This window comes from Ananas comosus, linkage group 2 (assembly GCF_001540865.1).
Source record: "Ananas comosus cultivar F153 linkage group 2, ASM154086v1, whole genome shotgun sequence".
In the NCBI taxonomy this organism is placed as follows: domain Eukaryota; kingdom Viridiplantae; phylum Streptophyta; class Magnoliopsida; order Poales; family Bromeliaceae; genus Ananas; species Ananas comosus.
In genome coordinates this window covers 14,693,663-14,708,537 of record NC_033622.1, presented here as the reverse complement: position 1 = coordinate 14,708,537, position 14,875 = coordinate 14,693,663, and the positions used below count along the sequence as shown (strand labels likewise).

Here is a 14,875-nt window from a genome sequence, read left to right as displayed (position 1 = left end):
AAATTTAAATTTTTAAGTTAAAATTCAAATTCAAATTTAAATTTGTTATTTACACTTAACTTCAATAATAAGTTTCAGTCTGAATTTGAATTCAAACTATGAATTCAAATATTTGATTCGAATTGTGATTTAAACTCATATTTTAATTTAAAGTTAAATATTAATTTAAGTTGTGAATTCATATTTGAATTCAGAATTTAAGATCAAAGAGTGAATTAATATATGATTCAAATTATAAATTCAAAGTTGAATAAATGTTCTAATTTTTGTATTGAACTTTTATTTTAAAATTTAATTTCACTTATAAGTTATAACTTAAATTTTAAATTCAAATTGTAAATTAAATTTATGTCTTAAATTCTAATTATAAATTCAACTTAGATTTAAGTTTAAATTTAAATTTAAATTTTTAATTTAAATTGCAAGTATAAGTCGTTTGTTTACATTTTTACCTCTTTATATATAATTCAATAATAAAAAAAAAATAAAATTATAGTTTTAATTTTTTACTTTATAGCAACAAAATAATCGAGCTGAAAAGTCACTTTAATGAAAGTGACTTTTTTCACTTCGCCGACTTTCGAGTTACCAAACATGCCCTAAGAGAAAAAAAAATTTCTCTTTGTGCCACCTAAAAGAATCACAATCATTCTAATTAACCACACATTTTTTTATTAAATGACTGAAAATCTAATCGCTTAAATTACTTTATCCTACTAATGATACTATATATATATATATATATACTGTTTTTATTTATTGAGAAAAATAATTTTCTATGTTTAGAGAAAACCCACTAATCTCTAACAACATAATTTTTTTTATTTTTTATTTTTTACAATTTTACTGTGTAACAAACAACAGAATCAAGAACTCTTTTTTTGGTATTCTGGGCGGTGTGATGGCAATTAGCAAAGGCTCTTTTAATTCAACTAGTATTATTACGACAACAATATATGGTACCCTTTCGACGCGATTTGCCATATAATGAGGGGCAAACTCGTCATTTCAGTCCACTACTCTGCCTCGGTTCGTCCACAGTTCCACTCCCGTCCTTCAAAACCCCCCAGCTTCCTCCATCCCCACCATCACTCAAAACTCTCTCTCTCTCTCTCTCTCTCTCTCTAAATTCATGGCTTTGAATCGAGATCACGACCTCATCCCTTCGTCCCCGAGCAACTCGTCACTCTCCTCCTCCGATCTCGACACCGAGGTAAGTAACCCTAATGCCGATGCTTCTCCCACACAATTGCCCCTCCTTTCTCTCACCTAATTGAGTAAACCATTGTGTGCGTTCGCTGTGGTTGCCCTCCACCTCCCACAAAAGTCGACGGGCTCCTTCTTCCCCGACCGGAGCACCTCCCTCGGAACCCTAATGGGCGTCTCCTTCCCCGACCTCCCCGCGCCGCGCCCCGCGCGCCGCGACCATCACGGCGCCGACGCCGGAGGGAGGAGGCCGAGGCCGAGGGCGCCGGAGCGGCGGCGGCGCAGCAGCCGCGGCGGGGGGAGGGGGTGGTGGCGCCTCTGCCGCGACGACGCGGCCGCGCCGGCCTCCCTGGGGGAGTTCCTGCAGGTGGAGCGCAGGATCGGCGGGGGGGCGGTCGACGGGGACTACGTCTACGGCGCCGGCGGCGGAGGCGGCGCGGCGGAGCACGAGGCGGTGGGAGGGGGCCCGCTCTTCGAGGACGGGAGGGTTTTGCCGCCGGAGGGGAGGCGGCGCGGGCAGCAGCGGGCGGCGGAGGGGCCGGTCGGGAGGTGGCCGGTGCTCCTCACGGGGATCTGCACCGGTGGAGAAGCGTAGGCCTTTTCTTTTTGTAATTTCCTGCTACTTTGGGGTTATGTATACAATAAAACTCTCTTATCTATTTCTCTACTTTACTTTACTTTCCTTTTTTTTCTTTCTTCTTTTTTACCCTTTTTCCCCTTTTTTTTCCTTTTCCTTTTTCTTTTTTTTTTTATACATTAGAAAAAAAAAAAGAAAAGGGAATGGAGGAGGATGAATAAAAACTGTGTTTTCTGCGTAGGCACTCTTTTAAAATCTCATTATCTCGAGGGCTAAATATTCTGACTAAGGCCGATCTGCAACAAAACGAATCATCTCAAAATCTCCAAACAATGGAATGTGGAATTAAAATTGGTTTTATTGTTATCGATCCCACATGCATCATCTCGTCGCTTTGTGCGTCCCAACCCCCAATCCTATTATTAAGAACCAAACTAAGCCACAAAAAAAAAAAAAAAAAAAAAAAAAAAAAAAGAACTATGCATGGATGTACTCAACAAGCAATCAATAACCATCCAATTAGCTCCTAATTAATCATTTTTATCGGTTGATTAAAAGGTAGAATTAATAAAGGATTTAGGATCTATCTGGTGTTGAAAGTTATATAATATTATGGACTATTATAAAATATACAGTACTTTTTATAAAAATAGATAAATAACTCTTAATTTTATAATATATATATATATATATATATATATATATATATATATATTTCGTTACATGTATCGAGATCTTCCGCAATACAAAGATAGCCTTGTTTGGTGATGTTGGTGGTGTAACCACGTCCCTTCATGGGCCACCGTTGCAGAATAGTCCTATAAAAAATAGTCTTATTCAAAGTTTCAAACAAACAGAAAAAAGAGAAAAAAAAGAAAAAAAAAAGAGAGAGTCCTAGTGTAGGATGGACATGTTATTATAGGGAAATGATTTTGGAGTTGAGCAATGATGGGAACGAAACGAAACAGAGGTTGTTTGTTTACTTGTTACATGTTGGGTTTGTTACTAAACGACACGAGTAATATCCTTATCTACATTGACGTGACAAATGCCTCCTTGACAAGCCTGATGGAGCTGCTTAACCGTGTTGCTCTTTTAGAATATCCATAAATTGCTTATATTTTCTAATCTTGATCCGATATCATTGGATCATTCTGATTCTACTCTTTTTCAGGGCACTTTATGATCATCCCATAAGATCACGGGTTCGGTCAAAACAAAGGCACATTATTGAGATGGAGCATTTTTATATATTGATCAAAACGCATATGAGTTTGTTGTTTGGGTTTTGGTGGTTAATGTGATGATTCGAGTTGACGGGTTAGGTTGCGATTGAGCTAAGTTTAGATCTGCAAAGTTTAATGGGCTGATGAGCGCAAGGTCAGTCTCGGGTAATTCACCGAAATTTTCAGTTCACCCGACCTCTACAGTCAAAACGCCTGGTAGATGCAGCTCATAAAATTTCTTTGCAAAAGGGAATATCTTGGTTCCCCTTGAATAATCTTGTAGAACGGGGAGAATCATTTTATGATCCTACTCTAAATATGATCAAGGCAAAACTGACTTTAAGAAATACAAAACTTTTGAAGAGTTGGAAGAACCCTCTTTGGGAAACTTGGAACGACGCCTAAGGAGTGTTAGTCTTCTTAAAAGAGGAAAAAGAAGAAAAACTTAGGTATGAATCAACAAACTGGGAAACAGTTCAATCAAAGGATGTATCCGCTTCAGATTACTGGCACAACAGCTTACTATCATCAACTGTTAACTTAAATCGTCATAACAAATAAGCTAATAGTTCACACGAATTACGAAACAAGATGTAGGTTTATGATGCCTGCAAGAAGGTAGTGAACATGCAAAGCAAAAACGGACTCGCAATTCTCATGCAATAACTGAGCACTAAAAGAGTGCAAGAGAAACATTCTGTGATGGCACTTCGAAGCAAGCAATATCTTGCAGAAGAAGAAGAAGAAACAAGCGTTATTATAACAATCATCATGAATAATCCAACCATTGTGGTTATTCAGTATGGCAACGGTTGGATTTGAATCAGTGCAATTTAGATTTGGGTCTGATATATAACACAGCACAAAGAATTCGAGACTTCGTTACCTTAATACACCACTCAGAATAAGCGTTCACGACGACAGTGCACTACTAAACATCACAAGAATGAGAGGTTTAAGAATCAAGCATCTGTCCTTCCAGCCTCGGGAAATTTCTATCTTGCTGGTCGGGTACAGAGTATATTTATATATGAACTACAGCAGCTATGTTAGCTCCATTCTAAATGAACCTGATGATAAATGGAACGGTAAAAGTTCATAACAGCACAGAGAGAAGTCACCTTTACTAAAAGTCTAAAACAGATGCAGGAAAGGAAATTCAAATTAGACATAAGAACCTTGAATCATATCATTTAAGTCTCTGCTTGTCATGAGAATCAAGCATGCATGGCAAGCACCATACCATGATATCGATGGCCAGAATTTTGATCTTAACACAGCGATTCAGACAACAACCAAATTCTCTTGCCCTGTAACACTAGATTAATGTTTATGTGCAGTGAAACTCTAACATGATATAAATCAAAGCCTCTCCCCAAAAGTAGCAGCAACCGTTGAAGTCCAAAACAATGAAAAGCTTTCTTTACATGGAACTGCTCCCCTGATGTCTATAAGCCAATTATTCCTTTCCTGGATGATGTCAGTATTACTATCGGAACATACATTACAGAAGGCGATTAAACAGGTCTAGTACATAACGTTCAAAGGTGGACAACGTTCAAATGAATTAAACAGGTTTGAATCATGCTCAAAGATAGATTGCATGGTCAAATTGGATACTGTAAGAATTAATAAAAGGAGAGCACAATCAGAGTGCAGGTCTACAATGGCCAATTACATCTCTCTCGTTTTGCGATCCGATCGTGGGATCGAGATTTACTCACAAGATATGGCCCATTGATCATGCTACTGTGGTTATAAGACTTGCATCGATCTGATCCCATAAACTCTCGAGCATGGACCTTCAATCCATGTCAATCTAAATTAAAAGAAAACCAACATAGGAAAGAAATTGCAGTGTAATGTACAGGCTTGGCGGCAGATAAGATTATCTAACTTAACGGTTGCATCTTAAGATCATAAACTCGGCGAGAAAGTCGAAGAGTCTTTTAAAAGATTTGAAAATCTATCAATACTTGGGAAATTAGAGTTAAAAAGATGAAAACAAAACAAAAAAGTGGAAGCTCACTATGCAATTGGTGGTAGCCATGCATTTCCTTACAAATTATCCCACAAGTTTTATGAGAAGAAGTTAGGAGAATAGGATATACCAAAAAATCAACATACAATGCTCTACCATCACAAGTTTCGACATCATGAAGTATTCAGCATTTCTCACCGAATGTTTTGACTTGCTTACTGCAAGCTAACACGATGCTAGCGGAACAGTTTGTCGATCATAGGATCATTAGTTAGTCCACCGTAAAACGTTAGAAGGACACAATAAGGCAGATAAACGAACACCATTTACATCAGTATTAGAGAAGTAAAGCAGATGAATAAGCTCGTAATAACAATACCAATTGTCATAACCTTATAAGGAAACAATGCATGAAAACGTGGAGCTGCTAAAGACAACAAACAGCGGAAGCTTGAAAGCAATCCTAAAACTTGTGAATTTTGCAATGAAAACGTGAAACCATTCCCGAAACACAAACAAAAATAGCAGCAATACCAAAAGCATCGGCGTGGCCTCAAACAGACACTCGATAACAAAAATGAAGACATAAACAAGCAGCAAGAACGCTACTGCAAGAAGCAAATGCAGGAGCAAAATCCACGAAAACAACAGCATATAAAATGACCGTCCACAAAAACATCCCAGAGCCTCGGCTGAATTTAATAAGATCCACTACACCAGCATCGAAACTATTAACTAGATGGATGGACGGACTCACTAATAAGTAGACAGAAACTGGATATTGCGAAATTATTGATAAAAATTCTCGAGATCGAGAGAGAGAGAGAGAGAGAGAGAGAGAGAGAGAGAGAGAGAGAGAGAGTAGAGTTGTAGGGTTTAGGATACGGAACGGCCCTGCCCTGCTCTGCTCTGATCTGCTCTGCTGGTGGTCACCGGCCGAGGGCGGTGGGGTTGAGGCCGAGGAGCATCTGGGAGCCGTCGCCGGAGGGGACGTAGGCGACGTTGGGGGTCTTGGAGAGGGCGGCGGCGATCTCCTTGGCGGCCTCGATGCGCCTGAGCTCGATGAGGCCGAGGCCGGCGGCGGCGGTGGCCTCGGAGATGAGCCTGGCGGACTCGCTCTCGCCCTCGGCGCGGATGACGGCGGCGCGGCGCTCCTGCTCGGCGCGCATGACGAGGAACTTGGAGCGCTCGGCCTCCTGCTGGGCGACCTGCTTCTTCTCGACGGCGAGGGAGAACTCGGCGCCGTAGGAGAGGTGGGTGATGGCGACGTCGTCGAGGATGATGTTGAACTCGCGGGCGCGGCGGATGAGGGAGTCGCGGACGAGCGCCGACACGCGGGGCCGCTCGGTGAGCAGCTGGTCGGCGTTGAACTGCGCGACGACGGCCTTCAGGACCTCGTTGCCGATGGAGGGCAGCACCTTCTCGTCGTACTCCGTGCCCAGCGACGTGAAGATGGTCGGGAGGCGCTCCACGTCCGGGCGGGACAGCAGGCGGAGGGTCAGGTTCACCATCTGCAGGTCCTTCGTGCCCGAGTTGGACGAGAAGGTGTGGGGGCGGGTGCGGATGTCGAAGATGTAGGGCTTCTGCAGCCACGGCACCAGGAAGTGGGTGCCCTCCCCGACCGTCCGATCCAGCACGCCGCGGAACCGGTCGAAGATCACCGCGCGCTCCCCCCCGTCCACCGTGTACAGCGACGCCCCCAACACCGACGCGCTCACCCCGATCCCCACCGCCGCCTTCGCCACGCTCGCCAGCAACGACGCCGCCGCCTGCGCCCCCCCGCCCGCCGCCATCTCCTCCTCTTTTCTTCCTCTTCTTCTTCTTCTTCTTCTTCTTCTTCGTCTTCTCTGTAAATAGTCTTCCTCTTTTTCTTTTTCTTTTTTTCTTTTTTTAAATTTTTTGGGAAGAGGAGGAAGGGTGGCGCCGCGGTGTGATCTGAAGGGGTGGTGTGGTGTGGACCGATGTGGTGCGGTGTGGTGGGGATGGGAGAAACGAAACAAAACCCTAAACCCTCTCACGAGAGTTAAATGATACGGCTTGGGGAGGAAGAAAGTTCCAGTGGGCGGGCGGTGGTCCTTGGTGCAGCAGTGATAAAAAAAATAATAAAAAATATTCTGCTTTTTTTTTTAATAAATTACAACTTTACTAAATTCTAACGAAAGTAATGTATTCATTCCCTGAAAATCGTAAGCTATTGTTTGTTGTAATTATTTTGTATGGAAACAAATAATAGATGCTTAATTAAATTAAATTAAAATTAAATTTTGGAAAAACTTTAAAAACTCCTCTTTTGGTTTCGTCGTTTCTCACTTTGCCCCCTGTAGTTTAAAATGTATCAAATTGCCCTTTTGTGGTTTCGTTTTTATTTTTTCTGTAGCTTTTTCGTTAATATTTCATTAAATTATATAAAAAAACTTCACCTATCCATATAGATTTATCAAATATTCGCTTTAGTACTCTTTAAATTAACTTTATCACCGATTTAAAGAAAAAAAAATAATGAAATTGATAAGTAAAAAAGGAAAAAAAATCATAGGGGGACAAATTAATATATTTTAAACCATAGGGGAGGAAAGTGAGAAACTACGAAACCACACGGGGGTTTTGAAGTTTTACCATAAATTTTATCGTATGGTAGGTGCTTTCGTATGAGGTGCACGATGCACCAGGTTCATGCAACAACGTCTTCGGTTCCACAGGAAAACCGGTGGTGCCTTCTGAGCTCTTCAAACGTTCCGAGCCTTGCGACGCGCCGTCCTTTTCCTCCTCTCGCCCTCTTCCCAAATCCTCTCACCTTCTTGAACCTTCCTTTACCGTCCTCCTCCTCCTCGTCCCTCCGAACCCTAAACAAAACCCTAATCCATGCCTCACGCCGCGCCTCCCGACCCTTCCTCAACGCCGATCCAACCCCACCTCGGCCGTTCCTCGCCCAATTCTCTCCCCCACCTCTCTTCCTCCTCCTCCTCCTCCTCCTCCTCTTCTAACGCTCCAATGGCCCCCCATGGCGCTCTATTCCTGGTGCTCGGCTACCTCCCCCTGCGGGAGCTCTTGGCGTTCCAGAGGGTGTGTCGGCTCCTCCGGGACGCCATCGCCGACGACGCGCTCTTGTGGCGCCACATTACCGTCGAGCCCCCGCTGAGCGCGAAGCTCACCGACGAAGCGCTTTTGAGAATCACCTCGAAGGCCGAGGGGAAGTTGAAGTCTCTGGCTCTGGTGGATTGCTGGAACATTACTGATGCGGGGCTTTTGCGGGTTGTTGAACAGAATCCGGCAATTACTAAGGTATAAACTGTGGTTGAATCTCATATTTATGCTTCATTTTTGTTAGAGTTTTAATTTTGTAAGAATATTGTATCGAATTCTGGGAGGAACGCCTGAAGTCTTCAGATTTAATTTTCACGCCTTAGCTTTACTTAATTTTTTTTTTTTTTATTTTTTTATTTTTTTATCTCTTATGGTTTTTTGTTTTGTATAGAAAATTTATAGAATGTCCTGTGAGTGACATAAAATTCGGTTAGGACTTAGGATACTGCATATTTCGTTTAAAGAGTTAAAGATACTGTAACTATTTCAAAATGTGATACAGTTCGGGTAAGGTAAAAATGATTGGGTAATAAGCTAAAATGTCAGTGAATGTTCGAAAAACGACATTTAGAAACACTGATTTTAGGAATTTACATTCAGTTTAAATATTCATCAGCCACTTGACATGTAAATAGCGGAATTATGTTGGTACGCAAATACTTAAAAGCTTGAATTTCATTCTAAGATGCATTATTTGATATTGCTTCCTTAAAAGAGCAATCTTGACCATTATACAATTATATTCTCTTTTTTTTTCGCTAGATATCTGCTTTAATAGTTGCTTAGAAAGGTGTTATAAGGTGACTTGCTACAAATCTGTGAATCTTTGCAGTGTTTCCTAAGTAAGTAAGAAAGAGTTCAAACTTTACAGTCGAGCTGTAAAGCTGACGAGACCAATATGCACATTGGTTATGTAGAGGTGTGTAGTTAGAGCACCGTGTGATCTCTTCTTTAGTTGACAATTAAATACTAATCTTTATTTCAGCCTTTATTTTGATATATGCCAATTGCCTTCCGTTATAAAAGGCACCTTAATACTTGGTCATGAAAAAATACTAGTCTGATATATACTAATTTGCTTGTGAAAACATTGCAGCTCTATGTACCGGGATGTACATTCTTAACTGCAGATGGAATGGTGAAGGTGGTGAAACAGTTATTTGAGTGCAAGGGAAATCTAAATCATCTTCAGCTCCGTGGTCTCTCCAACATAAGAAAAGATCATCTTGACATCTTTAACTCTTTCTTGGGCAAGAACAACCTGCAACAAGTTTCACAGCCATCGTTCTACAACTCAAGGCATCTTATATCATTTGACTGCGACGATGGGCGTCCTATTGATGTTGATTTGTGCCCAAAATGCAGGAATGTTAGGCTAGTATTTGACTGTACAAGAGAAAGTTGCAGGTTCGTAAAATGTTGAACCTTTACTTCCTGTCCAACTTTAAAGTTTTGAAAAATCTTGTGCCTGTGTTGTTTTAATTTTATGGCAACTTTGGCGTTGGTGAGTTTTTTCAAAATTTAAAACAAAGTTACTCAGATCAGTCTACTAGTTGAGACAGGGTGGTTGGCTAGTTTGCGCTTGTGTCAATTTGGTCTGCAGGCTGAATAATGTGCAAACTGTAATGTGCTCTGAATAATATGCAAAATTTCTACTAATACTGCCTCTCATTTTAATAGCAGCACCATTGCGTGACATCTGTTCTTTCGAAATCCATATTAGCCTTTTGCAGTAGTAGTAATAAACTGATACAAAAGGACCTATGTTTATTTGATATTTGACTAAACTACATGTAATCTCGTAATTTCTTTCTCCTCATTCATATGTTTTGTTCTTTTTAAGAATTGCTTGCTAAACATGAAAAGTTCTCTTTTCGCTTAAAACCGTACCATGTAGTATATAATCTTACTGACGAAGAACGAACTTGCAGGACAATGAAGTACAAGCGGATTGAGTGCAGAGGGTGCTTCTTCTGCATAGCCAGATGTGAAGCGTGCGGGGGTTGTATTGACTTTGACGAACTTGACGAGGAGACCGCCTGCTCTCACATTCTGTGTTTGGAGTGTTGGCTTCAGCTTCCAAAGTGCAATACGTGCAACCGGCCGTACTGCGACGGACACGCAAGTTCCCTAGCGGAATCAGCATGGTCTTCTTCAGGTTTCATTTGCCATCAGTGTGCAGAGCTTGATTAGTACTGTAAACTTGTGTTTATTTCTGAGTTGTGAGCTTGAGTTGATTACCATGAACTCTTGAAACTGAAGCTATATTTTGCTCAGATGAGACCATTTTATTACCGAATACGTGGAAACCATTTATCGTCCAGCCGCTGCTCAAATTGTACTGAAAAGCTGAGAGTTTGAAATTGGGCAAAAGTGGTTTGTCAGTTGGTAAATATATGTAAATAATGCTAGGATCAGCTGGCCTCTACTGCTAGTTCATTTTCTTGAATATATTAGCAAATAGTCTCGTAATCTTTTAGTTTAAATGAATTGTAGCGAGAGGTAACAAATGGTTTGGGAGTTTATGCAGTATGACATTTATTATTATGCCATGATAGTTCAGGTGTATATTAGCATGACAATTTTATGCAGCATGACACTGTTTCAGGATTCTAATTAAAATGTTAAACAAATCTACTTAAATAACACCTTTTTTTTTTTACACACTCAATAGGCCCTTCGTTAAACAATTCTACTTAAATAACATTTTTTTTTACAAACTCAATAGGCCCTTCTTTGACTAGTTAATTGACGAACTGAGAGTGCTTTTCCCACTTAATTTTCATACTTAATTTAGATAACTTACACACTTAAACCTCTTACTATGCCTAAAGGTACCACCTTTAGCCTCCCCTGGAACTATCTAGTATCTACTGCTAAGTAGCATTCCTCCCGCCAAACAAAGTCCACAACCATTTGAAAATAATCCTCAACAACCACACCCACCACCCCTCTCTCCAAAACACAAGCCAAAGTGCCTCCAAATTCTCCTCTCTTTCTTATACGATTAATCCTTACAAGATTCTCTTAACTAAAACTTAGAGAAATAGGCATGACTTGAACAGCATCACTGCAGTATAAATACTCACAAGCACAAAACATCCCACCATCACTAACTACTGGAGAAAAAAAAAAAAATGGCAGCTTTAACAGCAATCGTTCTCACTGTTTTCGCTCTCACCATCTGTAATGCGGACGCTGCCGATGCTACCACCGGGCAGGTCACGTACGTGTTCGGAGACTCGATGGCGGAGGTCGGGAACAACAACTACTTGCCAAACGCGCTCGCGAAGTCGAACTACCCTTGGTACGGCGTTGATTACATCAAAGGGCAACCAACTGGGAGATTCACTAATGGAAGAACAGTTGGGGACATCATGTGTAAGTTAAAGGGCTACCAGAAGATCCTCAACCTTCTTACCCGTCCTAATCTTCGCGTTTTGTTGAACCTTTTTTCTACTTAAAATGGAGAGAAATATCAATAAAGTAACTGCGCAACTACCAGTGAGAACATTGGAAACAAAACATAATTGTTAGACACCTAATTGCAAAAAATAAAATTTTGGCGATCGAAAGTAAAATTCTACGAAAGATTTGAAGTTCTAAAAATTGTGCTATGATTGATGCTAGCTGCTAAGCTGGGAGTTCCATCGCCACCACCGTTTCTTTCCTTATCAATGAACGACGATGCGATCCTTAAAGGTGTCAACTATGCGTCGGGTGGTGCAGGCATCCTCAACGAGACCGGACTTTACTTTGTAAGGACGACATTAATTTGTAAAACATTTTATCATACTTTCCACATTTATGAGTGTATGTTCCTGACAAAGATGTCATGATGCAGATTCAGAAGCTCTCTTTCTACGATCAGATAACTTGCTTCGAGAAGACTAAGGCTGCGATCGTTCGTAAGATCGGAAAAGAGTCTGCAGAGGAACTATGCAATGAGGCAATCTACTTCATTGGACTTGGTATTGCACTCTACTCCTAGAACAACTAATATTACTCGCAGTTATGTTCTATACTGATAAACATTTGTTTCATGCATTTTCCGTCAATTGTAGGCAGCAACGACTACGTGAACAACTTCTTGCAGCCTTTCATGGCGGACGGTCAGCAATACACTCACGACGAGTTTGTCGGGCTCGTGATTACTACATTAGATGGCCAATTAAGAGTATGATATGAAATTGTTTTTGTTTGTACTATTGGAAATAGAGGTACCAAACCTAAATTATGCTCCTTCTCTAACACCATGTTGTTTTCGTTATGTATGCGAAGAGGCTTTATGATCTAGGGGCGAGGAAGGTAGTGTTCCATGGATTGGGGCCATTGGGTTGCATTCCATCTCAGAGAGTGAAATCTAGGAATGGGCAATGCCTCCATGTTGTGAACAACTATGTGACAGAGTTCAATGCGCGAGTAAAGGATCTGCTTGATGGCCTGAACAATAAACTACCCGGTGCTCAGATGGCGTTCGCCGACTCCTATTCCATAGTCATGGATCTCATCAATAACCCACAAAATTATGGTAAATAATTGACCATGCATATTATGAACTCTCTAAAAGACTCTTCTCCTTAGTTTCGCGCATGAGCTTCTTTTCAATCTTTTGGCGCTGAATCCCTGATTTAGTATTAGTTTGTTAGTTTGTTAGTTTGATTTTGCTTTATCTGTACAGTTTGCTGTATGAGTAAAGAAGGACAGATACCCAGAAAACACTATATAAATTCTCAATCAATTTGTTGTTAGAGTTAATCTAATGACCTTGAAATCTGTGCAATATGCAGGATTTAAGATTTCTCACACATCATGCTGCAATGTGGACTCTGTCATTGGTGGCCTCTGCTCTCCCAACTCGAAACTCTGCGCCAACCGCAGCGAGTTTGTGTTCTGGGACGCGTACCACACGTCCGATGCAGCTAATCAGGTTATCGCCGATCGTCTCTTTTCCGATCGCGCCGACGTAGGACGAGCGCCTTCTCCAGCGCCGCTTCTTGGCCCTGCGGCCTCCCCCGGCCCTGCCCCCTCTCCTCTTTGATTTGTTCTTTACAGTTCAAACCGTTGGTTACCGGAACTCGCTTGATTTTGTCATGGCTTTGTTTATAGTGAAAGTTGTGGTCATTGTTCTAATTTGTTACAATTGATTCACAAAGTTAAAATACAGCAGCAGGGGTTTAATACATTCCGAGTTTGTGTTGTAAGTTGTAACCTGTACTGATGCACATATTTGTATTGAAATTCATTATATGCGGTACAAATGGTGATATCTAAAAACCAATTACGCGATCTTTTTACTAGCAGTTTGTGAACAAATGGCTGTAGTTAATTTGTTCTACCCAAACTAAGTTCGAACATAACGACCGAATCCAATCTCAAAGAAGGTATAATCTAAAAAATATTTAATCCAGTTACTCAACCTATTCCGAAAGTGCAAGATGAAACTAGATACCGAAGTACGCGAAAACCGAAATAAAAAAGAAAATAACCCAAAACTTGAAAGCTTTGTTACCAACAGAAAATCCACATCTCACCCATCTTAGAAGAAAAAAGAGAGTATTGTTCGTGCTTATTGATAAAATTTGCAGCCATAAGCTCAATAAATATAAACAAACAACAGTTAATAAAAAAAAAAGGTTCGCGGAGTGTTCTAATGCAAACTACAACCTAGTTAAAAATGTGAGCAGATGATATTTAAATCTGAAGTAGTGTAACAGAAACCACCCCACCAAATACAAAAGCCGCCACAATTTGCATGCTTTTTCTGAGGCTTTCACTACTTGAAGATGACCCTGAGTTTCAAAAAGAAGAATAACTATTATTAGCTATAATGACTTAGTTTTACATAAAGTAATGCTATACTACACTGTTGGTTTTGCAATTAAGAATCAAATTTCGTTATTGATTAGATAAGAAAATTATCAAGCAACTATTGCATTTAAGAGAGAAACAGCGAGGAACAACAGCAAAACAAACGGTGTACAAAAAGTAATCAAATGTGTCAACTTATTCTCTTTCTCAAGTATTAATATTAAGATTATAAAAAAATCACAACTATATAGCAAAAGATGATATACCATTCGGAGACGCTGGAGGTGGTTTTGTTGACGGCGCTCCCGGAGGAGGAGGAGGAGGTACTGTACCTGCAAATTTACTCGACACAAGCGCGCACACATAAATCTAGGAAAGCAAAATGATACATTTTAAACCGCAGCAGAATAGTAATCTATTAAAACAAAGCGTGGCGAGATTTGTCGTTGAACGTACCTGCGGAGTTCTTGCAAAGGCTGAGGTCGGGCGGGGCGTGGCCGCATTTCTGGGGAAAGTGGAGCATATCAGACTGGGTGACGTTGAATGTCCCGAGGAGCGCCTGGTCGTCGAAGAGCTTGCAGAGGCAGGGGGCCTCGGTGTCGAGCGCGATCTTCAGCGGCATGCAGCACACCGCGGGCGGCTTCTCCGCGTGCAGGTACGGCGTGCACGGCATCAGCTCGCTCAAGCACGGCAACACCGACGCCGTGCCGTCGTCCCCGAGGGATAGAACGGTGAAGGCCGACGACGAAGCGACGAGAACGAAGACGCAGAGGAGGAGAGAATTGGTGCCCATGGTGTTAGCAATCTCTACACTTTCTACGTACTGCAAGGCTAAATTGAAGGGGAGAGGGGGTGCACGCATGTTTATATTTATATATATATATATATAGGGGTGTAGCCGCCGTGTAGGGGAGAGTTAAAACTGAATAGCTTAAAATGAGGAGAGGCGTTATAGTTGTTAGGAATACAACGGATTTTCAAACTGGAGGG

The 14,875-nt window shown here is 41.2% G+C and overlaps 5 protein-coding genes across 5 annotated transcripts; 3 read left to right on the top strand and 2 right to left on the bottom strand.

Annotated features, from left to right (window-relative positions):
* On the top strand, positions 968 to 2,038 carry LOC109725676 (uncharacterized protein At3g17950). Its single transcript, XM_020254959.1, has 2 exons — positions 968 to 1,213; positions 1,328 to 2,038. The coding sequence occupies exons 1-2, from the start codon at positions 1,133 to 1,135 to the stop codon at positions 1,799 to 1,801; spliced, it is 555 nt and encodes a 184-aa protein (XP_020110548.1). The 5' UTR covers positions 968 to 1,132; the 3' UTR covers positions 1,802 to 2,038.
* On the bottom strand, positions 5,677 to 7,033 carry LOC109706804 (prohibitin-3, mitochondrial-like). Its single transcript, XM_020227803.1, has 2 exons — positions 5,838 to 7,033; positions 5,677 to 5,801 (listed from the first exon to the last, which is right to left on the bottom strand). Exon 1 carries the CDS (start codon positions 6,781 to 6,783, stop codon positions 5,920 to 5,922), a length of 864 nt encoding a protein of 287 aa, XP_020083392.1. The 5' UTR covers positions 6,784 to 7,033; the 3' UTR covers positions 5,677 to 5,801; positions 5,838 to 5,919.
* On the top strand, positions 7,744 to 10,546 carry LOC109706954 (F-box protein SKIP28-like). Its single transcript, XM_020227981.1, has 3 exons — positions 7,744 to 8,272; positions 9,171 to 9,481; positions 10,006 to 10,546. The coding sequence occupies exons 1-3, from the start codon at positions 7,853 to 7,855 to the stop codon at positions 10,265 to 10,267; spliced, it is 993 nt and encodes a 330-aa protein (XP_020083570.1). The 5' UTR covers positions 7,744 to 7,852; the 3' UTR covers positions 10,268 to 10,546.
* LOC109706953 (GDSL esterase/lipase At5g37690-like) lies at positions 11,176 to 13,363 on the top strand. Its single transcript, XM_020227980.1, has 6 exons — positions 11,176 to 11,455; positions 11,705 to 11,832; positions 11,919 to 12,045; positions 12,139 to 12,251; positions 12,356 to 12,605; positions 12,865 to 13,363. Exons 1-6 carry the CDS (start codon positions 11,212 to 11,214, stop codon positions 13,113 to 13,115), a joined length of 1,113 nt encoding a protein of 370 aa, XP_020083569.1. The 5' UTR covers positions 11,176 to 11,211; the 3' UTR covers positions 13,116 to 13,363.
* LOC109723662 (lipid transfer-like protein VAS) lies at positions 13,672 to 14,694 on the bottom strand. Its single transcript, XM_020252095.1, has 3 exons — positions 14,342 to 14,694; positions 14,152 to 14,217; positions 13,672 to 13,866 (listed from the first exon to the last, which is right to left on the bottom strand). Exons 1-3 carry the CDS (start codon positions 14,676 to 14,678, stop codon positions 13,769 to 13,771), a joined length of 501 nt encoding a protein of 166 aa, XP_020107684.1. The 5' UTR covers positions 14,679 to 14,694; the 3' UTR covers positions 13,672 to 13,768.